The 25876-nt window shown below is 33.1% G+C and overlaps 1 protein-coding gene across 7 annotated transcripts in view; it reads left to right on the top strand.

Annotated features, from left to right (window-relative positions):
* Positions 1 to 606: 606 nt before the first annotated feature.
* LOC105429542 (uncharacterized) overlaps positions 607 to 25876 on the top strand; it is a 32697-nt gene continuing 7427 nt past the window's right edge. The window contains exons 1-7 of one of the 7 annotated variants that reach the window (XM_089071297.1): positions 607 to 1237; positions 1651 to 1845; positions 1952 to 2146; positions 2543 to 3047; positions 3167 to 3226; positions 12555 to 12721; positions 16265 to 16522. In XM_089071297.1, coding sequence (XP_088927423.1) covers positions 1660 to 1845; positions 1952 to 2146; positions 2543 to 3047; positions 3167 to 3226; positions 12555 to 12721; positions 16265 to 16375 — 1224 coding nt within the window. In that variant the 5' untranslated portion in view covers positions 607 to 1237; positions 1651 to 1659 and the 3' untranslated portion in view covers positions 16376 to 16522. The other 6 variants (XM_011642582.3, XM_011642583.3, XM_011642584.3 and 3 more) reach the window with 6 other exon arrangements.

The following is a 25876-nucleotide window of genomic DNA, read 5'->3' as shown; positions in this document are numbered from 1 at the left end:
TGAACTAATGCAGTTAATTTAGCTAAAAAGAACAGACCCATTAATCAAGCCACCATTGAAGTTAGGGCCATAAGTGATACATAAGTGACGATCCACAATAGGTGATTTAAACTTTAAGAAATTGGCCAATCATAATCGAATATGAGAAAAATAATCGACTATGATTGGTCAATTTCTTACGGCTTAAAGATTAAATACTTATTGTGGACTGAGATGTGGCATGGCCCTTACTGCTTAAATTTTTTTATGTGCCACGGCCCTTATTTGAGTAACACATGTATTTGGGTTAATTATTATTAAAATTGTACGCATTAATATTCGCGTTTGACTTTTATTAGCCATTTATTTTGTATTAATTGTTTTAACAAACATGTAACTGTAGACTTTCGTAAATACTCAAATAGAAAAAAAATATAATTATTGACAAATTGGCGATCAGGTTTTTCTTAATGAACAAAAAAGTGTCATTTTAATGCGTTTCGGAGGAAGCGCAATGAACATACCCGCATCTATCGACCAATAAACGAGTCACACGCGCCTGTCCGTACCGCGTGAACGTTGCACGAATCGCGCGCGTCGTGTGACCCCACAATGGGTTGCGGGTCACGGGGTGAAGACGGGGTAAAGGGAGGGTGATCGGGCTTCCTCGCGTATCTCGTACATACGCGTATCTCCGTACTGAAAATGGCCGCCAGCTGTCACTCGCCTACGAAGTGTCGCTTGTTGTGAAGGAACACGACGCGGATTCGTCGCGGGACAGTTTCCCGAACGTGCAACACGCCACGATGCACTTGCGTAGCGACACGCGGTTTGCTCACTGAGATCGCACGAGTTGCCGTGGGTGTGAAAAAGAGAAAGAGAGGGAGTGCGAGTGAGCGAGTGAGTGATAGAGAAGAAAAAAAAAGCAAGAAAAAAAGAAGATAGCGGGGAACGCGGAGTACGAGTACGCGAGGTCCCACAACGGTGTTGCTTCCATGGTGTCATGAGAGCGTGGTCAGCTCGGCTGTTTATAGTTTTTGTTTTGCGCGTAGTACGCGGCTAGTCTGCTGTTCGCGCGATCGGTAGCGCGGCCGTGCCGTCCACCACCACCGCCTCCTCCTTCTCTTCGATCTGTTCGCGAATCGGTCTCGCAAGCCGCATTCTGGTATTCCTCGCCGCGCGTGCTGTCGCGGTACAACACTCCCCCTTGGGATTTCTCGTTTTCGCTCATTTTACAATCCCCGAGGAGACAGTCAAGGTAAATAGGTCTTGCTGGATAACATCGGAATTCTGGATAATCTTTTTCATTGCTTGGTTTATGTTGACGCTTGTTTAGGATTCTTGTTTTTTGCTACATAATTATATCCGTACTTTGCGATTTTTTCTTTTTTTTTTCTTTTTTTTTTGGAAAAATTGACAATTCTGTTCTTATATGTACGCGTTGTTGCCGCGTGAGTATCAAGTTTTCTTGTATACAAATGAATTGTTTTTCTATAAATATATTATGCTAGTACAGTCAATATAAAAGATAATTATCAACATGATAAATATTAATTTATTTTTATTTTGTTTTATTATACACTATGCGTTTTTATTAAAATTAGTCATATAAATGTACATGTTACGAACATTGACTTTGGTAATTTAATAAGAAATTGATTTTTTTCTCAGAAAAACAGAATGGGTTCCAGTCAACAGTTTTCTCTTAGATGGAACAATTATCTGAAACATATTACTTGTGCTTTCGACACATTAAGGACAGACGAAGATCTTGTAGATGTTACTCTAAGTTGCGAAGGCAAAAGGATTAGAGCACATAAAATGCTTTTGTCAGCCTGCAGTACATACTTTAGAGATTTGTTCAAGGTAAATATAATTTGGATCTATTCATCTTGTTCATTTAAATGTAGAAAAAAAATTTTTTTGTATGTATGTATATGTATGTATTATTATATAATTTGTTATATTTTAGGAAAATCCATGCCAGCACCCTGTCATAATATTTCGCAATGTTAAATTTGATGACTTGGCTGCCTTGGTAGATTTTATGTACCAAGGCGAAGTGAACGTTGTTCAAGAACAATTAGCAAGTTTCTTGACAACAGCAGAACTTTTGGCAGTGCAGGGCCTTACAGATGGCACAGGAAAGGACGACAGTTTAGTAGAGGTGAATTATTAACATGTAATATTGTAACTTTTAAAACATCTCTATTTGATTTTGTTGCAAGATTTAACATTTTAATAGAAAGAAAGAGTAAGTTTTTCATCAATGTTATAAAATGTGCTGTCTACCACGATCGCTCACAAGAAATGATACCAGAACCATATTCTGTTCATTCTCAAGTTTAGTCAGTTATTTTGGGATTAATTTCATGTTTAATATTTATCTATAATACTTTTATCTATATTTTAACAGAATATTTTTCTTCACAAAAATATTCTGTTATGTTAAAATGTCATATGTAGAATAATATCTCGAATCGAATTCTACCTCCATCTTTTACTCGACAGGCAAATGCTCTATCATTGAGCCTATTTGGTATTCTTGTATATTATCTTTTAGGATGACATAGAAATTCCCAATGAGCCTGAAGTTCAGTTGCAAAACACTTCTGGTAAATCTACAGGAGATAGTAAGAGGAATAAATCCCCATCATCTCCGATGCCATACCATGCCGTTGAATTGCAACCTGAAATACCGCCAAACAAGAGGAGAAAAATTCGAGAAAGTGCAAATATGAATGCGGAGAAGAATTCAGCGGGGATCAATGCGAAGGATTGCGATGGAAAAACGTCGGAAAATCAAACGGGACCGGGTTCTGATCCAGTCGAAATAATTCCTCTTATGCCGAACTTGAAGTTAGAGATGCCGGAATACTTGGAGCAAGATGGTAGCAGTTGTAGTTATGAAGATCAGAGTATAGGCGATAATGCATTGAACAAAATCAACATTGACGATACATCGTCGACCACGCCTGATCATGAACAGAAACCCGATATCACTCAAACATTCTACTCGAATCAGTCGACATCGGATGGTTTAGACAATAAACATCAATCAGATGTTGGTAAGTAGCTTCGTATATGATAATTTCCAGAATTCATTAAAAAATTTTTCACCTTATCCATTTTGACCAGTTACTCAATATAATTTTTTATATAGTTTAACGGTTTTTTTGTCTATTAGGACACCTGCTATCTAAACCAAGTACTTCGGGAGAAAGGGCAACGCAGGATGCAGTACAGGGTAAGTGATTGTCTATCTTTTGTCATTACTTACGAATTATAACATGGTCTATTGTTCTGCTATTACAGTTAAGTGTTTTGCAGATATATAACACACACACACACACACACACACACACACATCCATTACATATATAGATTGTATAATAGATTCATCAAATTAATAGTGGATTATTCATTTAGAGCTTGAAAATTAACATCTAATGTATAATTTAAACCAAAAGTTGTAAATTATACATATAGTATACATGTAATAGAAATAACAAATTATTTTTATTTAAATTTAATATTTAATCATTTGTGATTCACAAAATATTAGTGATATGATATATATCCATAGTAATAGCAGTACAATAAACTTTCAAGTTTTGTATCCACATGATCCACATAAGTTCTAAGTTTGCAATAAGTTGTAAGTTTCCTATATATATCAAGATTTGATACTTTGAATATTAATATAAGAAAATTTTACATAATTAATTTCAATTACGAACTATTCTACGATACACGAATGCATTCTAACTTCAGTGGTGATGGATTAACTGCATGTATTGTGGGTACAAAACCAGAACAACAAACACCTTGATACATGAAGTTTTAATTACATTTAGAAGAGTACTTGATTTCATGAATTAAGGTTCTGCAACAATTGTTTTGATTACAATAAGAAGGAAGATAATTCTTTCCTATTGTGATACTGTGATCTATTCAGTTTGAGGGGTAGTTAGTTGATTGAGTTTTCACATCAAACTGTACAATGGTTTGGTAGCTATGCAGCTTTGCATTACTTATACACGCACACAAATAAAAATTAGAGGAAGAGATTAGGTTCTATTCAAAGACAATGTGAAGATGTTTGTTATTACTTTAACAACGATAAGTATTTCAAGAAAAAATTTCAGGTTTTAATCGTAACTTTTCCTTCCTAATGTGGACCTGGTTCTTACTAATAACAAAATCTTTAAGGATAATAAATAATTGATAACGCTTTTCACAATTTTACAAAACTGGCATTATGTTTTATCCTATAATATATATCGCTATTAAAATTTTAATAGTTTTTTACAATGCTTTATAAAATATTGTTTCTTTATTTTTTAACTGATCACTCTTGCATTTTTGAATGGAATCAGGTTCACAGCATTATTATAGCAAATTTCTAAATATTAACTTTGATAAATATGCGTGATATATTCCCTGCTTTATAACAGGGACAACTACTTTTTCTTCCACCGATTATATCGAGATTTACTCTTAATGTACAGAGTGCATGGTGTTTTGGATGTAAATGTATGGTACAGGCACTCGGGTGTAGGTTGAACTGTAGATACTAGTAAGCATTGCCAAGTGTTGTATGTGTGCCGACAATCATCAACATTCCTTTTTTTCAATAACTTGATCAAAGCCACCACTATTCCTCATGCGCACTAACTGTAAACATATCTCTATGTATATATATATATATATATATATATATATATATATATATACTAAAATAAGAAATACCTTTCGATACTGGTTCAAGGCAACTTTTTCGTAAAATATCTAATTCATATGTATAGCGCAAATCCTATTACACGCACACACACATTATTTATTTGCATGTAACGTTAATCTTAAATATCGGGTTTTCAACCGTAAGAACGAAATACCGAGAATTAGTATTCGCTAAATAAGTTTTGGTAAAGTTTATTTTGAAAAATTTATTCTATAATATAATGAAATAAAATTTGTTATAATTTCAAGAACTTTTTTTTTTTTAATACTAAATGTCGTATATATACATATATAATTTAATTTTTTATTTAAGAAAAACCATGTACTCCAAGTATCTTGAATACAATCGTTTTGATAAACGAATATCTTTAGATCAAAACTTTAAGTTTTACGCTTCGATGAAAATAATTTCGTCTAAATTTATTTACTTTTAATTAACAGCTCAATATATAGAGTTACGAAGATAAAATAATATCTCCGGTTGAAGATATTCCGAGGTAATTTTAACGCAACCGTATAAGAATAAGTTAATACATTTTTTTATATACTATATAATATTTTATGAAAATTATTCCATCTCGGATATAATTGTGAATTTCGTTCGAATGTTTCTCGAATTAGGATCTTCTTGCGATTGTATGATCCCTGCCGGATCAGAATCGATCAGTGTTGAAATTAATTTACAGAATGTGACAAAATGTTACTCTGTCGCGAAATATACCTTCGCGTGAATATGAACTAATTCTGAAGTAGTCAGGTGATGGTGGTGCTCTGGTGACAGTGGCATGCGCGTGCAATCTTTCCTTTATATTTGATAACCCGAGAACAATTCTTTCTCTCCTTATATAAAATTCCATGGTAAATGAATGCATATGGGAAATATAATGATCAGTTGGATCCAATATTCTTCCAAAATCCGTCATTTCTGATATTATTCTTCGTTGATATTAGTAATAGATTTCTAAGAAAATTGATGTTGTGTTAATATTGAAAATTTTAGATATTTTTACAAATGTGATCAAATGTGAAAACCAAGTTTGAAAATATCTTAAAATAAGGATAAGATTGTGTTTTGTAACAGTTATATCAAAGTAAACAGATATTTTTGGATTATTTACATTTACATTTGTAATTTAATTTGTTATTTACATTTGTATTTATGAATTTGTTTATTAAATGCATGTTCGCAAGAAGGTGGGTAAAGAATATTTCTTATAAAATATCAAGATTTTGATATTGAATTGTCGTCTGTATAAATTTTAATATTTGACATTTATTCAATTTTGTTAATAAGTAAATCTATAAGGAGAAAATTATCTTCGTGCATCATTATATCTATTATATGTTTATTATTAGTTAATCACATATTTGGATTAAAACATAACGACAATGAGAGAATAGATGGAGAGTAGTGACGGATTTTGAAAGGCTATCGACGTGCGATGCATTTTCCTTGAGAATCTCATGAGTCTGGAGATTGTGAATATTTCTTAACATCCGAGATTTCTTAACATCGAAATTTTTCGGTTGCAAATATATACGGCCGGAGAAAGAATGAAAAGAAAGAAAAGAAATAACAGAAATAAGCATTTCGGCAGGTAGGTAATACTAGATCACAACGTTTCGCTAAAGCAGAAGCATGAGTTCTATTAGTAGTCACAAAGATATCAAAAAGCTTGTTCCTTCATTTCAAGTGCTAACGTTTATTATCGTTTATGTAGACGTTTCCGCGTAATAATATGACCCGTTGCGTTTCGCTTTCAAGCCGATTCGTCGCGTGGTCTTTCTCACCAACTGAATCTTAATTATGAATCTCTGAAGCTGCGGACTGTATTAATTGAACAATACGATATCTTGGATATGAAACATTTAATGAATTTTACCGTGATTTGCAATTAGAAAAAAAAAAAAAATAAATTTCTAATATCAGTAAGTTGAAGGATAATATTGGATTCACAAATCTTTGTCTCGTGAGGAGATAAGAGATAGAAACCATTAAATGAATGCTAGTCTTATTGATTACAGCAATCTCTTGGGTCAATTGGGACGACTTGGAAGTAGAAGGGTATTCTATGAATGTTTTCTATTTTCAAGCAATTATTTCTTTATTTCCAAGATATTGAATTGTTTTTTTGAAAATTATTTTGACACGCGAGTGTTTCGTCGATGGCCCTGTCGATGGCTATCGCGAGATTTGCGACGCGTCATGTTATCGAAGAAATCATAATCTAAGCTGAGGAATAAAATTAAATTACACTAAAAACGAACGATGAGTGTTTGTGTGGAAATTTGCGTTTTGCATTCGAAAGAGTGAACCAACTTCGCGTAGTTATTTCAACGCAAGGCAAGGTACAACGATGAACCTACGATAAAGAAAGGCGAATCGGCGCCGCCTTTCTGTTTGCGATAAAAGCAAACCTCGTCGGGATATCGATCTCTCAGCAGGAGGTCGACGAAGCTCGCCATTGAGAAACACAGGAGGCTGGATACGCGAGCGTCCCAATCAATTATGTGCAATCAGCGTCCTCGTTCCAGCATCATCGATCGTAACAAAAAGAGATTTCCCTTTTGAACTACAGAAGGTTTTGTTGTGATGGCTGATGAGCGGAGAAAACGCAGTCTTCTTTGGAAGATTCTGCAAAAGAACTATGAAACTTTCGAAGACCATTCGATTTACAAAAGGAATGATTTAAATTATCTTACGATTGTTTTCCATCATACTACGATAATAAACCTACCAAAAAAAAAAAATCGAAAGACTCAAAGAAACGAAGTCTGAAACAAACTTGGAAGCGCTAATCTTCATTTGTTTAAATATCTTCACGTGGATCAATTTTTCCATGTGTTCTTTTGAGCTGATATTGCTCCATGATGAATTTCGATCAAATTTAAGATCATCGATTGATGTTTAGGGGGAGGGGGGGAAGTACGTAAAAAGAGAAGCATTGCGTGATTTCATCCTCCGGAGAAGGTGATACCAAAGACCGCGCGCTAAAAATTTAGTATATGGCGACGTGATCGTATGCGTGAAACGCGTCGTAATTCGCACGATGTAACAATGACGATCGCGTTGAAAAAGGGAGCCTGTTGGTTTATCAGATCGTCGATGAGACACATTCTGTAGACACGGCTTTCTAGCGGTTACCGCTGCTGCGATTGTGGGATTAATGTGGTTGGTGCTGGGGATTGGTGCTGCTGCTGATGCTGTTGCTGCTGATGTCATCACGGTTTATTATTGTTACCCGGTGGATGATATACGGAAAGGTCTCTTTATTTTTTTCATTGTTGTATAACTATATAACTAATGATTGCCTGCATGCCCCTACCGCGCCTACTACTTAAGAAAAAACTGACTAACCCGACACAGCCCAACCGTGCATTGTGTTTGTTATTGTTGTTGTTGTTGTTGTTGGCCACAACACTGTGTTTCTCTCCAGGAGGGTTTACATACGTATCTGGTCAGCCGCATAGCCTCAGCAAAGCGAACGGCCACGGGAAAGTGTGCGTGCACTGCAAGCAGCGCGGCATGGTAACGTCACGCGGCAAGCTCAGGCAAACCCGCTTCAAATGCTGGCCCTGCAATGCCTGTTTGTGCCGCTGGCCATGCTTCGTCGACTATCACAAAATGCGTGCGATCCCGCATATCCCGCCCCCCTAGCACCAACCCCCAATTTAGCGCCCCGCCAGCAGCGAAAAAAAGACTAATATTCCGTCCGCTCTGCGATTGGACCGATCGTATGAGCTACGAGTGGAGTGAAGATCGGTGTGAGAGAGACAGTCTCGATGTAGGTCCATCATACCGAAAGAGAAAAAGAGGAAGGGATGAAAAAGGGAAGCGAGAAAGAAAGAGAGAGCTTTGATCAGCATTGTACACTGATATGATGTGCGCGAGCCTCTGTGTTTTCTTTATGCATACAGAATGTAGGATCGATTCCGCTAAATTGATAGAAGAAAATGATTTGATATTGATAAAATATATTTTGTTTAAAAAAATTTGTCGTCTGAAAAATCATTAAAGTATCGTTAATATCTGAATTTTTATTGTGATCAGAAATTCAATGTCGAGTTAAAGAAATTAAGAAATTTATGTCATATTACGAGTATCAAATATCTTTCTTGTTAGAATCTTTTTGACGAATCTTTTTATATATTCTTCTTGACAGTATTATGACGGTATATATTCTTTAAAGCAGGATATCATAATGTGACGTCCCTTAAATTCATCAGCATTATTTTTTGAGTTCTTCTTTCACTTCGGTTTTTAGTGTCTCGCCGCTTAGGCATTAAACAATGTGTGCTTCATACAAAATGTTTATTAATTGCCAAACTAGCGTTTATTTATAACGATGTACGATTGTAAGTGTAATACTATGCATTAGAGTCTATTCAATAATGGAGATGAATGAAATGTGTACATTAATTATGTGACAGTCCGTAAATATTTTTTTGCATGTTAATAATGTATATTGTTACTTATTATTGAGTAATGATTGCGATTAACGGCAGTATGATTTTTAACTTTAAATTATAATATTTCATATAAACATTGCGCTGTAAGTTACATGAGATTACCATTTCACTCACTCGAGAGTGCAGTCGAAATTAATTTGACGTTTATTCGAAAATTTCACAAAGAATTTGATTAACATTTTTTTTTTTTTCGAAATCAGATACGGTAAAAGGATAACGTAGAAGTTAACTTAAACAAATTAATGCATTTAAATTTTCTTTTTTAAAAATTTTTAAAGATTTTTTCAAGATTGTTTGCTGTTGTACATACCATCGAAAAATTCAAAAAAATATAACAATGCAACAATAAATTACGAGTTATGATTTATGATGCCATCTTAATTTCGACTCTTTCCGTAAGACTGTTATATGTAGCCTTATTGACACAAACGATATGACATTGACATTTTTGTCAGTTCTATCAGTCACGTGTGCTGAATATATTCAGGATCTCGTATAGAATCTCGTTACCGCGAAGATCTAAATGTAACTGATTCATTAAGAAAATATTAAGTACAAAAAAAATAGCAATTTCCTACTTGTTAAGGCAGCTCTTATGATTAGATTTGCTAAATTTGTAAGATAGTTTCAAGCAATCCAATATGTACAGTTTGTAACAGATGTAACTGTTGCTCAAGTTAATATGGTGCATTATGCGCTTTGCACAGTTACAAAGATCTCCCAAAATAGGATTAAGTTCGGCTATTCTGCGAAGTAAGATCGTCTAGATTCTCGTGTGGAACATCGCGAATTTAACTATAAGATAAATAACATATTGCAGTATTATCGAACATTTTGCAACATTACAAGTAACTATGGACTGACTATTATATTCATCGATTACACGATGTTAAAAAAAATGAAAAGATTAAATGTTTTTAACCATGATTTTCCTTCAATGTCTCGCTTTAAAATGCCCAATCATTTATATTAGTTATTATAAAAAATAACTTTCAAGTAAATTCTTATTTTAATTAAAATAACACATTTATCGTAATATTTACAAATTATATCTCAAGTTTTATAATGTCACAGCAGATCATGAAAAGTCTTTTCTAGAAAATTTATTTTAGAGTTTCAAGACTTGAAAGATTTAATTTGAAATTGAAGATTTAATTTAAAAATTACATGCTGAAAAGTAATGCGTAAACAGAAACACAGACATTTTCTCTAGATAAATTTTTTATATATATAAACGATGGCTAAAATGACTTATGAAATATGCAGCCGAAATATATGAAATGCAATACGTATTAATGAAAAGTATGACACTACCCTTAAGAACCTATATGCTTTTCTTAAGAGTTATTTTTGAACACAAGAGCTTACGTTATTGAACGTTCTTTAAAATGATGGAATCATGAGAAACGAATCCTTCTCTGATATTTTCGACCGCCTGGGGGCTTAACGAGCTTCTGAATCTCTCTTCAATGGTGTCGTGTGTCTTCTGTTTCCTCTGTCTGATCTGATTAGGCTTGCTCTACTTAGCTTGCGCTTATCACGCACGTCGTAGGAAAAAGGCGCCAAGAACTGGCGAGAGGAGACGAGATATGATATCGTCGCTTTGCAAATATTTGGAAGCACTTTCTATCTTATATTTCATTTTATTTTGTTTTGCATTTTTTATATAACAATTATATCCTGTAGATTATACACAAGATATTTTTTTATTACGATAAACATTTGTTAAATATCATAATGATGTAACGAAAATGTGTGCATTTGTTTAATGAGAATTACATTAATGTAAGTTTATTTATGAAGAAATAATTTTTCAAAGTGTTTTTAACTCAAATACTGATGATGTGATATACGATAATAATATAATGTTTTTTATGACGAAATGAAGAAAGAGATGTTTAGAAAATTATAACCGTAGATAAGTAAATTCAGATTTTACTGAACTTTATATTTTGTGTATTTAAAATATAATATAGAAAAGTTACACATATAATTTCGAATGACAAGTCTCACCTTAGCATTTATCTGTAGCTCGATATTTCCGGCAAATTTTACCGAGAAGTGCTTCCAACTTTTTGGAACAATCAGGATTTGGAACAATCAGCGTTGAAATCCTTTTCTCCGACGATCAGCCAAACAGTTTTTCACGGAATGGGTATTAAAATTTTTCCCTGAGAGAAAGCAAACGATACGCGCGATAATTCTCGAAATAGCAACACAGTATTAAATCGGGAATAGCAACACAGTATTAACTCTCGAGATGCGACTTCGGATTGAGGAAAAAAAAAACGCGGATATTCGCCGGCGTTGTGTAGCTAACAATGCATGGTGACGTTGTGTGTTTGTTGTTTTCTTTGTAGAACGTGGCGCGGATGGCGACGACGACGACGCCGACGCCGTTTCTGCCAGCGGCGTCGCCGAGCTCGTCCCGGATGACGATTACGGTCAGTCCGGCGCTGCGGCGGACGCCGGCCTCTTGTTTCGCTGTAGAATTTGTTGGAAGGGTTTCAAGCACCCGATGTCGTTGACACTGCACAAGGACTTGCACACGGGCCAGACCAGATGCCCGATTTGCCAGCGCATCTTCAGTCGAAGTTACGACATGAAGGCACATTTGCTGCGCATCCACAAGCGTCAGCACACATTCAGTGTGTTCGACGTCCAGTCAAACTTTCGAAAGTGATGACGTGACACTTTCCTTGCCTCTTCCGGCTTTTCTTCCGGGTTCTTCCGCCGTTTCTCTCGCAACGGTTTTGCACAAGGTTGATCGTTACGCGAAATATCTTGTTATCGCGAGAAAGATATCTATTTTTAACAGCAGATTTCTCGTGATATTTGTAGCCAAGTGTACTAATCGACACGTTATAAGAGGCTTAAGTACTTATAATGAAATAATGAAAAAGTCAACTGTAACGTAATTAAGCTTTAGCTTAGATGCAAATAACAGGAATTTATTTCCCAAATATTTCTCAAGTTTAACAAAACGAGTTTAATTTTTAAATTAAATTTGAAAATATGTTCGCTGTCAGACGAAAATTTCGCACCGACGATATCGTACAAAACTAAATTACAACGTATACAGTCTAGTGTATAACGTTAGTATTTGAAAATGAAAGAACAAGCGAGATAGATTCTTTTGAAAGAAAAATTATACGCTTTAAAAAGAAAAATGATAAATGAATTCATTAAAAGCTGTCACAGATTACAACGAACAGCGATTCTTTCTTTCGATATACTCAGGCCAAGTGACAATATTTCATTCCGATTGAGTCGTACAAAAATCAACTTCCAAATTATTACATATAACATTCTAAATTATCATACACATAGTATAATGGTACGAAATCGTATGTCTGTTGTAGAGTCTCTAAAAGAATTGGTAATCTACCTGACTAGATGTCTACCCACTAGATCCTACCTAGATACCTACTATCTAGAAGATGAGCATCATGATAGATCTCCAAGTCCGAGTGTAACACGGAACATGTCACGTCATAAGATTCAAAGAAAGAAGGGACCGGCTAGACGAGTAAGGAAACCTTGTAAGAGGTGTTACGAAAATAACATTACGGTATTTAAAAATAATAAGACCGTCGAAGTAACAACCTTCTGTAATGATTGCCTTGACAAGCCCCACTTTTGCCTGCGTTGCTTCAACATAGTACATCACATTATGCCCGATTAAAGTTTCCTTCAAATTCTCTCTGAGCAAATAATATTCCATCATTTTGCTCCGACATATTTTTAAGATCGCACTCTTTATTTTGACACTTGATTATCTTGAGTATCTTCTCTTATTTTTAGATATTAGTTTTACAAAAAATATATCTGTTGTACTCATGCGTGAATATTTTAATTTTATCCAATGAGATGATTTATCATGGCAGCGAACATGTTAATATCGGAAATTAAGATATCTCGCTGAACAATAGCTTTTCAATATGCGCGAGAGAAGAGTTTATCCACCAAACTGATCGAAAAATATTTAACACTAAAATACGGGGTGTTCCAGAGCTTCCGTGACAACGGCAAATTCTTGAAATTATCTTAAAATAATATCGAAATAATATCGAAATATCGAACTTTAAACGCCGTTAGTTTAATAGTTTTTTAATTAGAAATGTTAAAAAAAGTTGACCGATTAAATTGTCTCATATTCACATTCTCAGACATTGTAGTGTGAAAATATAAAAGATGCCATTCATTTATAATTTCTAAACTAACTTTGATAGCTATGTGATGAGCCAATATTTGTATGCGCCAATTTTAAAGAGTTTGGTCAACTTTAAATATTTATTATTTAAAAACTATAGTCTCGGCATTTTGATATTAGAATTTTGATATTAAATTTTCATTTTGAGAATTTATTTTTTTTTTGCTATTAAAACGGTTGTCACAAAAGATTTAAAATACTCCGTTTATGTTGATATACTGAAATATTCTCTGTAGAAATAAACAAAAACAAACAGAAAATTACTATCAGGATTTAAAGGAAATCTTGCGCTTATACTATGTATAACGCAAAGGTGTTGAAAAAAGTACTTTGAAATTTTAAGAGAAATTTATATCATTTAATATAAATTTATATTGTTATAATATAAATTTATATTGTTAAATTAATATTGTAAACTATTTATCTTTTCAATATTAATTTCCAACATCAGGAAGGAAGGATTAGACTTATTTTATCTTATTATTTGTTTAACTAAAATGTATATTTATTTTTATATTTCGACACATGAACGCTTAAAAGATCTTGCCACATTAGCTCTATCGTTGAAGCATTTTACATTACCTCTTTTGAAATATTCTTTATGAAAAAATTTGATTTAAACTGATTTAAACAACGTGCCATGAGATAAAAATCTAGCGTTAAGAATTTAAAGAAAAGAATGTATATATAATTATTCCTGTATTATTCTTTTAATATTTAGGGAAATCTAGTGTTTAAAGCTGCATATACAATACTATTAAATATCCGTAAAAAATACTTTGGCTTCCGTCATTATCGATATTCTTGATTCTTTATTAATTGTATTTTATTTTATTTTTGATTTATATTCTCATTATACATTTAATTCTAAACGCGATTGTTGTGAAATTTGTCGTAGCTCACAAAGTAACATATTTAATATGATATATAACACGTATACGTATACGTATCACGTTTAGTTCTCTAAATGTGTAATGAAAATATGAGCCAATGTATTATTCAAAATTTTTGATTGAAAAATTTTGGACAAAAGTATCGGATATATTTTCTAGATTTTACAAGCAGCTTAGAATATGAACATATAACGTGTAAATTCACTGAAATGTTGCTGTGTCATATATCATCTCACGTGTGTCTATAATGATCTTGCGTCGTATATTTCGAATTTTTTTGTACGTTTGCTAAGTATACTTGTTTAAATAATGTTTAATAAATTGTGTACAATTGCGTACAATTTTGCGTATTATTGGAAATGCGATTATTTTTGGCGACACTACATCGAGTATTGCTACGAGTTTCTAATAAAAATAAATGAAACAGAAATAATTGTATTTCTTATATCAGCATCATGCGCCATCTAATGCATTAATGAACAATTGGAATAATAGCGCACAACGAACGATAAAATAGGAATAAAATAAATTAATAATATCCTGACTGTTTAAAATGACATCGACTCTGTTGTTAAAATTATAACGTACAGAGAAGAGTTTATTTCTTTATTAATGTACAGGAGATAGGATTTCGCATGTCTCGATATCCAAGCTTTTTGACATTACGGCACTCCCAAAGAATTCTCCTTTTCGTTTCTGGCTGGAAGCTTCATTGAATATGCTTATGGGGACTGTACCTACTTACATTGGTTACGAGCTCTTAACACAAAATCCCGATAGTATCAATAAACGGTACACATACTCGACACAGAATGCGTTGGCGAGTACGATGTATGAAAAGGATCGACCCATCAACTACAATTAACACAATAACAATTAGGACTAGAAAAAAATTACACATTAATAATTTTCCATCATTCATTAGTAATTAATGTTTAGTTCAAAACATAAACACGCACACTTATACGTATTACAAATGACCTATTATTATTGGTTCTTTATTAAAATATTTGAATTTTTAAAATCGTTATTGAACAATGAACAAATTGTATAATTTAATTATTGCTAAAGTAATTTGTTACAAAGAACATACTTAAAATATTCTATCATCCATTATAAATGACTTTTGATATGTTATATTGTTATTTTGACATTTTTACGATGGGTCGTTCCCCGTCTATTTTGTCGAAAATGTCCCTGACGGCCTGAGACCAAACTTTCACTCATCCACACTAAAGGGAAGCACGATTTAGTGTGCTGTAATGTACAGTTAATTATCTAAATTCAATATTTATATTTAATTGTTCATTCTTATAAGCACACATCCCATGTGCGACTTAAATGTCTTAAATAAACTAAAGAATTTATTTCTTTTTTTTTTGGACTTTGTAATTTTTTTAGATTTTTTTTTATACGCTTAGCAAAATTTTTTTGGAGACAAGAAACCTCTCTCTGAGAAATCTCATCTTTTAAATTTCTCGAAATTCTACACTCTAATATCTTATTATTTTATATTATTACCTGCTATCATATTGTTGCAATGATTTAAACAGTATTTTAGATTATCATATAAAATTATTCAGGAATCTTTAATCTTTTTTCTAGTTTTAAATTTATTTTGTATTGTTTAATTATGTAATTATTACTGATCACATTAGTATTCTCAGTCTTTAACATCTAGCATTTTGCACTTCATATATCGATGTTCCAATTATAAAAAAAAAAAAATCTATCGATATCTATGTGTGCTTATTGAGATTATCTCATTATTATATTTCCGAGAAAAAAAAAAAAAACAACAACAACTCGACATATCAAAACAACTGAAATCGCGAAATTGATGAGGCACAAAAAAGACGAGACAAGAAAAGTCCAGAGAAAAGCATCTCTTCGCGCACGACGAAATTATTACAATAGAAATATGAGATCGTGTGTGTATGGGAAACACTTTGGATTGTGTGCGCAGAATCAGAGCACAATTACGGGAAGCATCAACCGCAACTGCAACAACAACAACAACAACAACAACAACCACCACCATCATCACAACAACAACAACCACCATCGCAGCAAATGAGCCTCGTTCTTGATGGGGTCAGGCGCAGATCTAAGCTGCACTACGTGGTGGAAAGCGGTCGTTGGGTGTGCGACGTCTGTGGCCGAACCTACAATCGTGGCGATTCCCTAGCCCATCATCGCAGTATACACAGAGGCGACACGGTCTGTCCGATCTGTCAGACCGTCTTCACGCGAAAGTACACCATGCGCTGCCACATGGTGAATGTGCACGGGGTCAAGTAATAACATTCGAGCAACCGCGAATGAGGGGATGACGAGGGCACAATAGAGAAACCCGAGGGACACAGCGAGGGGGGGGGGTGTCCTTGTGCGGAAGGGATTGCACAGGACACTTTAGCGTTGTATCCGCGAAAAATTAGAGCGCCCTAAAAAGATTTAGGATGCATCTCCTGCAAAGATAGTCCATATAGACGTACTTAGATCGTCATACACGAATGTACGATCGTCGTCGATAGACGTAGCATACATTGATTTCGATTTTGAGGAAACATGACTAGTCTTTCGCGGATGGCGAATCGATTACGTAGATCGTCTGGAAGACGGAGATTGAAATTTTTGGATGATTGAACTGTATAAAAAGATCTTTCTCGATGTTGAAAAATCGCAAATTTTAGAATCTTGGTTGTAAAAGATTCTGGAGATTTGAGATTCAGCGCGAATGGAATTGATTTTTTTATTAAATATTGATTTATACAGGTTCGGATCATCTCAACACGTTGAATGTTGCATTGAAATTGTTTTTAAGTTTTTATATATTTTATAAAGATTTTTCAAAAATACATAGTATTATAAAGTTTTTTGTAGTTGAAACTAATATTGCATCGAATCAAATATATTCTGATTGATATATTAAAATAATATATAATTTTATATATATATATATATATATATATATATACATACAGGGTGTCCCATAACTCTTAATTAATATTTTAAGGGGTAAAAGAGGATGGAATTTTGAACTAAAAATTCCTTTCCCAATTTTGACTCAGACCATTATTTACCGAGTTATTAAAAAACATTATCAAAATAAATTGTTTCTAAATAAATTATTTTTTAACGACCTCTTCAAACATTGTTTTGACACGTGTCATGATTCTTACGTATAAATATTATAAAAAAATTAATATTGTTATAAATAAATTAATTAATAAATTAATTACGTAGATTAAATTATTTACGTATTCGTTAATTTCGGATTTTAAAACGATAACGCCATCGAATTGTAAGAATCGAATTGTAAGAAAAAATACGTAAGAATCATACATGCCATGTTATGAAATAATCATGAAATAAAATAAATTTTTCACAAGCAATTTGTTTAAACAATTTCTTAAAAAAATAATTTTAATTGGAAACTGATGGAAGTTCCATCGATTTCTAAAAAAAAAATACGTAAGAACCATAAATGATACATGTCAAAACAATTTTTGAAGAAATCGTTTAAATAATTTATTTACAAACAATTTATTTTGATAATATTTTTCGCGAGTCTTTTTTTTGTACCCATAAAATTTTGTAACAATAAAATTTTAATCGAAATGTACAGAAAGCGCGAGGGATCTCAAAGCATGCTACGCTTCTGCGTACTCCGGCTGGGCACAATCTGATTAATCAACTTTAATCGTTAATAATTCGGTAAATAATGGTCTGAGCCAAAATTGGAAAAGGAATTTTTAATTCCATTTTCTTTCATTCCTTGAAATATTAATTAAGAGTTATGGAACCTTCTATATATATATATATATATATATATATATATATATATATATATAAAATACATAAAATTATATCTAAATCGTGGACACTCAAGAAAAATGTATCATTGGCATAGCATAATGTGTTAAAAGTTTTTATTTTATCGTAACAAAAGCGCAGCAATAAAAAAAATTAAAATGTATAGGTGTTTAAACCTCAACCACAGAATTATTTTCTTCTACAAATCGATTGTATACAGAATCATTTTTCACGTGGGATTTTCGTTGTTTAATTTTTTCATTGATGCGTTTCGATATCTATAAATGTAACGAAATACGATATTCTTCATTCCAAAGGTAATAATTTTGACGTGTTTGATCATTTAGTCGCTGTATGGCTATTATATTAATGGTTTATACCATTCTCACGTATGTTTTGCATCGAAAAGACTTACAAGTAAACCTGTCAAGTGGGAATACTCCGATTTCTTTCAAACTTTGCACAAATCTAGCATTATGAAAAATATATTTTAGATCATATCTTTTCATTTTTATTTCTTCAATAATCGATACAGATCGTAATTCATTTTTTGCAAAGTTGTATCCGCGTTTTTCCACACTCGCGAGAAGAATTCAAGATACGTATATGTATATATGCATAATGAGTGTAAGATAAGATAAAAATATACTTCCTTTTCTTCGGCGAACGAAGCTTGCGATATACGGTACTTAAGTGTCATAGGAACATTATATTCTATGCAGCTAGACTGATCGTATTAAGTATTATCGAGCGATCTCGATTAACTGCACAAAGGAGGTTATCGTGTTACGTTGCTACACCACTACTTGGCGAAATCAGAACATCGCGAGTATCCCTAAACTCGTGTCAGCAGCAATCTTGTCTGAAGCTTCGTTAGTCTGTCAATCGTGCACAATTTATCTAGGACGACAGTTTTCTCCGAGCAGTACGAGAGTCCTTCGTCGTCGTTTAAATATAATAATGTACATTTACGGTTACACCACATTGACATCATATACATGAGGCTGTCATTTATGTGAATGTCACGTTTCCATCTCAGCGCAAAACTTAGACAATCGTCGATCGGCAGTTGGATCGATTGATTTCATTATTGTTTATTTAATTGATGTGGTTAGTTTATTGAGAAGTTATAAAGCCATCGATACAAAATAGATCGGTATATATGAGAATCAAACGTTTGTAATGTTTACTTTTGACAATCGTTATTTACAATTGGAAAACTCGTGTGACGTAATCCTCTCAAAATGTACGCAATGATAAGCAGTGACGTGCGTATTAAATTTTTGAGGATCTACCCTCTAAAATCATTTCTTATTATTCATTTTCATCTCATTGTTTTATCGTTTTGTAAGACTATAACATAATTTGATAGCAGAGATAAAAAGCAATGACATATTTTGAATATGCAGAAACGATTGTTCTAGTAAAAATTAATATCGGGTAAATCCTGTAAATGATTCAAATTAGACAAAGAAATTTGGAGAAATAGATAGGTAGCCTTTGAGTCAACATCTTGTTTTCCATCTTTTTAGAAAGAATGATTTACAACATACTTTTTAGAAAGAATGCTTTACAACATATTTTAAATGGAATTTTTTCACCAGCTTACAATGTGATAATTTTTGCTGTAACCGATATAACGTATTATGCGCAAGATAGTAGATTATATAAAAAAGCGCGGGATTATACATTTTTTTGTACCTTCCATCCTGAAAATAAAGTCATAATATGGAAATCTTACATAATCTTTTGCACCATTGGAGTGCGTTATTTTCTTACTGCATGAAATAATTGAATATTTTGTTGAGATTATCTTAGGATAATTTTCAATCAGCGACATGAATGCAAAATGAAATTTCGTATAACGAATGTCCGATAGAATGCAGCTTTTATAGCTATAGAGCTTAATGAGAAGATTTTTAATAATAAAAAAGATTTTACTTCAAAATCGAAAGATATTCAAACATTAACATAATTGGAATTAATATTAAAGTGAAAAATTCGTTATAACGAAATTTTATATAACGCTTTTAACGGTAAACCGTCTATAACTGTCTAGAATATATTGAAGATATTTTTTTTATTCCCTTCCACATTAGAAATTTGGTGAATATAGATACTTCTTTAGACATGCGAACGCCGTAAATCATCGGATTGTCGACTCCTGGCACATGACACGTCCGTTCCACGTGTGCTAAAGTATAGCATGCGACCCACGTTCGATTAATAGCGACCTAAAGAAATACATGATTGTCGGTTCACTACACACAACATGCGATTGGCAGTATATATCTCGTGACACGAATCCCTTGGGCCTGATGCTCGGCTTTCGATCACGACTCACGGATTTGGTCCTGTTCCGAACTATGTTGTGCATGAATATTGAACATTTTATATACGTGTATATTCGTTCTGTATTTTTCCGTTTTTCTTTTCGCTGTTGTTCATTATTATGCCGTTGTACATTCATAGTTTACAGTAGCATGACTGCTCCGAGAGCAATTACTGCCATTTTGTGTGTCGCCATTCTCGTGATTATTATCTCTTTCTCTCTCTCTCTCTCTCTCTCTCTCTCTCTCTCTCTCTCTCTCTTTCTCCCTCTCTCTCTCTCTTTTTCTCTTCCTTTCTGTTTGTAAGTCTCACCGTGTGCGTTGCCTTTTTTTTTCTTTTTTTTTTTGTTACTGCTGCTGCTGTTGTTTCTCAGAATCGAATGAACGAGTGGAAAAGTAGGTAGAGAAACGAGAGTGAGACGAGATTTTTTTTCGAGTGTACGAGTAGCTTGCTACTGACATGCGATTTTTCTCGATGTTCCTTCTATTTTCTCTTAACGTCGAAAGCATTTTTGTACTCGCAGCGTCACGTGCCGTGATCCACAGCGAGACATCTGTCGTAATCCTTTAATTATATTTGTGACAAGAGAATTTTAATTGTTGAGTTTAAACCAAAATGGGAAAATATTAAAGTCTGACAAAGTGCATTAGTGCACCTTTGTTTTAATCTTAATTAATTTAAAAAAATAATAGGAATATATATAGCACAACCTATATTCGTTCATTACATAAATGATTTTTATTTAATATTTCATACATATGAAGCGAGTGAGAATAGTTTTTTCATAAAAGATATAAAATTGTATCGTGGAATTTGAAAAAGGATGAAAAATGTCGCGTCGTGGATCGCGGGGAATGCTCTCGGTATTCGAGTACTCGAGTACAGATCCGGTAGCGCGTCTCGCGAACACGAGATCCGGAAAGTAGGAAGGGAGAGGGTGAAACCCGAGAGGGTGAAACCTCGTGCGTAATCGGCACGTGCGCGCGCGCGCGCGCGCGCGCGGCCACGACGTAGCATGAACGTTTGTGTCTGATTTAGATTCATACACGTTGGTCATCGAACAGCCGTCGCACACGTGCAAACTCTGCGGTAAATCGTTTTGGAATCGGGACTCGATGTATAAACACATGAATATGCACAAGGGTACGACTCAGTGCCCGGTGTGCCACAAAGTGCTCAGCCGCACCACGCACATGAAGCGCCATTTGAAGAACCGCCACGGCTGGCTCGGTGGGACACCCTCATCCGCCGCGGCGGCGGCGGCGGCGGCGGCGGCGGCGGTGGCCGCCGTTGGGATGGCCTCGGCCAGCGGCGCCGAGACGCCGACGCCGATCTCCGTGTCGTCGACCGGCCAGACGATCGCCCAGCAAAATGCCGACAGTCCGACGAGCATGGACGCGAACGCGACCTACACGACGATACGCATTAGGGAGAGCAGCGTGGAAAGAATCACCTCTAGTCCTATTCCTTAGTGCGAAGACGCCCTACCAAAGAAAGAATCCCGTCGACGCAAAGGAGGATAGACCGGTGATACCCTCGCTATCGTTTACTATCTGACGCGGTTTTATTGTACGATCACATACGATTCTTATGCGACCGTGCTAAATATAATTCGACCGTGTTTTGGTTCCCCTCGGTCGCGGTCATCAACCTGCTCTTTGAAAGCAGTAGTAGCTTGCTGGATTTGAAAGTAAACGAGAGTAAGGAATTGTATACTTTATTTATTTATTTATATCGAAATTAAATCTATTTGATTGCATGCAAAGTTAAACAGTCTTGTTTTTGAAAAATGAGAGCGTTAAAATTTTTTTATTTAATAATCAAAAGTAATTTGGAATACATAAGAAAGTATCGTAATATTTTTATCTTTCTCTGCATTTCTTTCGGATTCTTATTGTATAATTTTTATGTTGCTCAATATTCTATCAATGTTTGATAATTATACGTTAGTTGTGGTCGCGGTTGTTCAGACCATAGTGAAATAATCACGATTGAATGAAATAGTAAAAAGAGCAAATTGAGCCAGATAAGTGGAAAACGAGAAGCTGCGATCAGCCATAAAAGAGCCATTATGATTTAATTGCCAGAAGAGTAGAATTTTCGTTATATCAACATTATATTTTGGTTAACATTTAAATAAGCACAAGTGCAATTTATATACATCAAACCAATATTATGCGGAAGAATTGATGTACGATAATTTGCTAGAGAAAACCAAAGATTTTATTTCCATTTTTAGAGTAGAGTAAATTCGATTATTGTTTATCGTATTCGATAATTATTCATCGTAATTGTAATAAGATTATATATCCGGGATATAATCAGTCATTAGTTTTAATAAACAAATTCGATTTGCGTGCCATATTTTTCGCAAGTTTAATTGTTCCTTATTTTTTTTTTTTTTTTTATCGAAGGAGGAAACACTAGCAAAGATCGTAGTAATATTATTTGTTGTAACGTTAACGATGCGTTGTCAGGCCTATCCTGCTTTAGTCGTCGACGAGAAATTTATATTATGCCTGTCTTAAACTTCACAACCTAGTCATTCGTACACGTACGTATATATGTATATATATATGTATCTATATGTGTATAATGCACATAAGAAGGAACACGAAATATTTACATATGTGCAACATACATACACATACACACATATACATTCACGCACACATATAGACACTATATTCGTGTACACAGACATACATTTTTGTAACCAAAGACACGAAAGAAGAACAGGAACGATTTATTTTATCTAGTCAAATTTTTTTCAAAGTTCAGTACTTAATAGCATAAGGAGGAATGTGCATTTTTTTCGTGTGATCTATGCGATTTATCTCTGTTATCCTTCAGTTATCAATTCGAGAATGATCGACGAGAACTAATGGTCCGTGTGTAATCGTGGTAAAATTGCTGAAATAATGGAATCTATTATCTTATATTATGACAAAAATTGAATTGATAAATTTAATTGAAGTAGCAGATACAAATTTTTTTTATACATCTACTACAATATATGATTTCAAAATTATTATTATAAGTGTGTTATATTTTATTGTGTTTTATATTTTTTTTTATTTGATATATATATATATATATATATATCAAATAATACACACACATTTTCTTACAGATGCATTTTTACCATGATCGATAATTAATGCGCTGAAATAACATTCGATTTTATTGCCTTGTGCCATTATTCTTTTAGTTGAATGTATCAATGTGTCGAATTTCGATGTTTTATGACGTTTTGGCAATTGGCTGAATTTCTTGCCGTTGGTCAATACGTTTTAATATTTTTCGGAATCTATTATTGATTCCGCAGCGCGATTATATGTTTATGATATTATGCATACTCACATGCACTAGTTTTTAAGGAGACTTGCCAAATATCTAATATATTTAACTCTATATATATCTATATATATATATATATATATATATATATATACATATAGTGCATTCTCTGACTTTTTATCTTAGTTTCACAAAGTTAGTTTTATCGTACATATTATATTTCGTTTGTTTATTTTGTTGTCGTTATTGTTTGTTCTATTTTTTTATTAGCTCCGATTTCGCAAGCGTTATGCAACGAACGGAGCAATGAGCTCATTCATTTGCCATTATAGAATCTCGCAGCTCATCGATAGTCACGCTTGTGTACCTTTGCAATTTTTACATTAAATATATAATTTGACATTCTTAATAAGAAGATATAGATACCTACCTAGATATGTTTATAATGATAGCTTTAAATTATTTTATTTATGTACACATTACTCTACTGTTCATAAGTGAAATTAAAATTGACTAAAATTATTTGAAAAAAATTACATATATTCTTAAATATTTGTAATTTATTTATATAAAAGATATAAATAATATATTTACCACTTTAGAAAAAAATATAATTAAAATTATATTTGTATTAATATAATACTAAGTATATTATATAATAATACATATATGTTATATGAAACTAATATAATAAATGTAATAATATAATGCTAAATCTAAGAAAATATATTTATAAATCAATAATATATACAATAATAATAAATTATTTTTATCGATTTGTGGACAGTATTGTATGTGTTGGTTTAACTATACTATTTTGTATAGTATATTAGAAGAAAGATCGAATGCGCATATTTTCGAATGCATATTTTTGATTACAATGTGACTACCGATAAGTACAAGAGGTTCTACCGTCGTAGAGAGGCTATTATATTATTTTTCGTTTTAGAATTATTATATTTACTATTACTTTTTCGAAAACACGATATTTACCGACGACCAAATCGTCAGAATCGCTGAATGAAATGGGCATGTACAAATTGACGCTAGTTTACGAATGGGGATGCAATTCAGTGCAATTTTATCTAGTTCAAATGCTATGAATTAAGTTTTTTCTCCTTTTTCACGTCTTAGTGCAATGAGACGAACAGAATAGATTCATGTTTCGTAATTGTTTTAAGTGATTTAAGAACAATTTTCGAATTATACAAAATATTTTTAGATGCACTAAGTCATCTTTCAAGTTCCACGCGTACGAACGCGAAAGATGAATTTATAATTAATTCTTTAAGGAATATAGCATTGAAAAACTATTTATTTCAATTTTTTATTTTCAATATTAAAGTTTTTATAATAATTTGTAATAAATACAAAGAATTAAGAGAAAAAGGAGGTAGGAAGTGTAAAAAGAAATAAATTTCGTGCGAATAAATTATCCGCTGTCCCTTAATATATATTCTTATAAATTTATGAATCGACTTATCTGTCGTCTTATTTGATTGCATAATTTTCGTATATGTTTTATAATATCCGAACGTTTCAGAATTGTTTCGGATACTGTTAATTTACGTAAATAATTTTGTGTTTTTACGTAAAATTTTCTTTAAGTTACTCTACGCTGCGTCATTCGTTTTAAATCCTTTTGACAAACTATATACATATACATGTGTATATAATTATCCGTTTTTTATTTATACATTTACATATGATATAATCGTGCGTACATGTAATTAACTGAACTGCGCACGCAAACACGAAATATTATTTTTGTTATAAATGAGAAAGCGAATGTGCACATTCCTCGGAAAGCCATGAATGCGAAATAAGTACAACACCGCCAATTAATATTTGTCCTAGATGAATTGATATTCCCTTAGTTGATTATTTATAAAAGAAGAAAGAGATGAGACATATATATGTATACATAAAATATGAAAAAAAAAAAATATATATATATATAATATATCATTACGTAATTCTATGTTTGGCTTATGCAGGCTAAATAATGTAAGTGGACATATGTGTGAATAAAGTTGGAAAAACTATCAACTCACATAAGCGAGACTCTCCTCTTTCCTTCTCGAGAAACGTCCGTACTTGCGACGTCCGTACGATCGCGCGATTTCGGGAT

The sequence above is a fragment of the Pogonomyrmex barbatus genome, unplaced genomic scaffold, assembly GCF_055798465.1.
Source record: "Pogonomyrmex barbatus isolate J1 unplaced genomic scaffold, ASM5579846v1 scaffold11, whole genome shotgun sequence".
Taxonomy (NCBI): Eukaryota; Metazoa; Arthropoda; class Insecta; order Hymenoptera; family Formicidae; genus Pogonomyrmex; species Pogonomyrmex barbatus.
The sequence above is the reverse complement of the archived record's forward strand: the minus strand, read 5'-3'. Positions and strand labels throughout refer to the sequence as shown.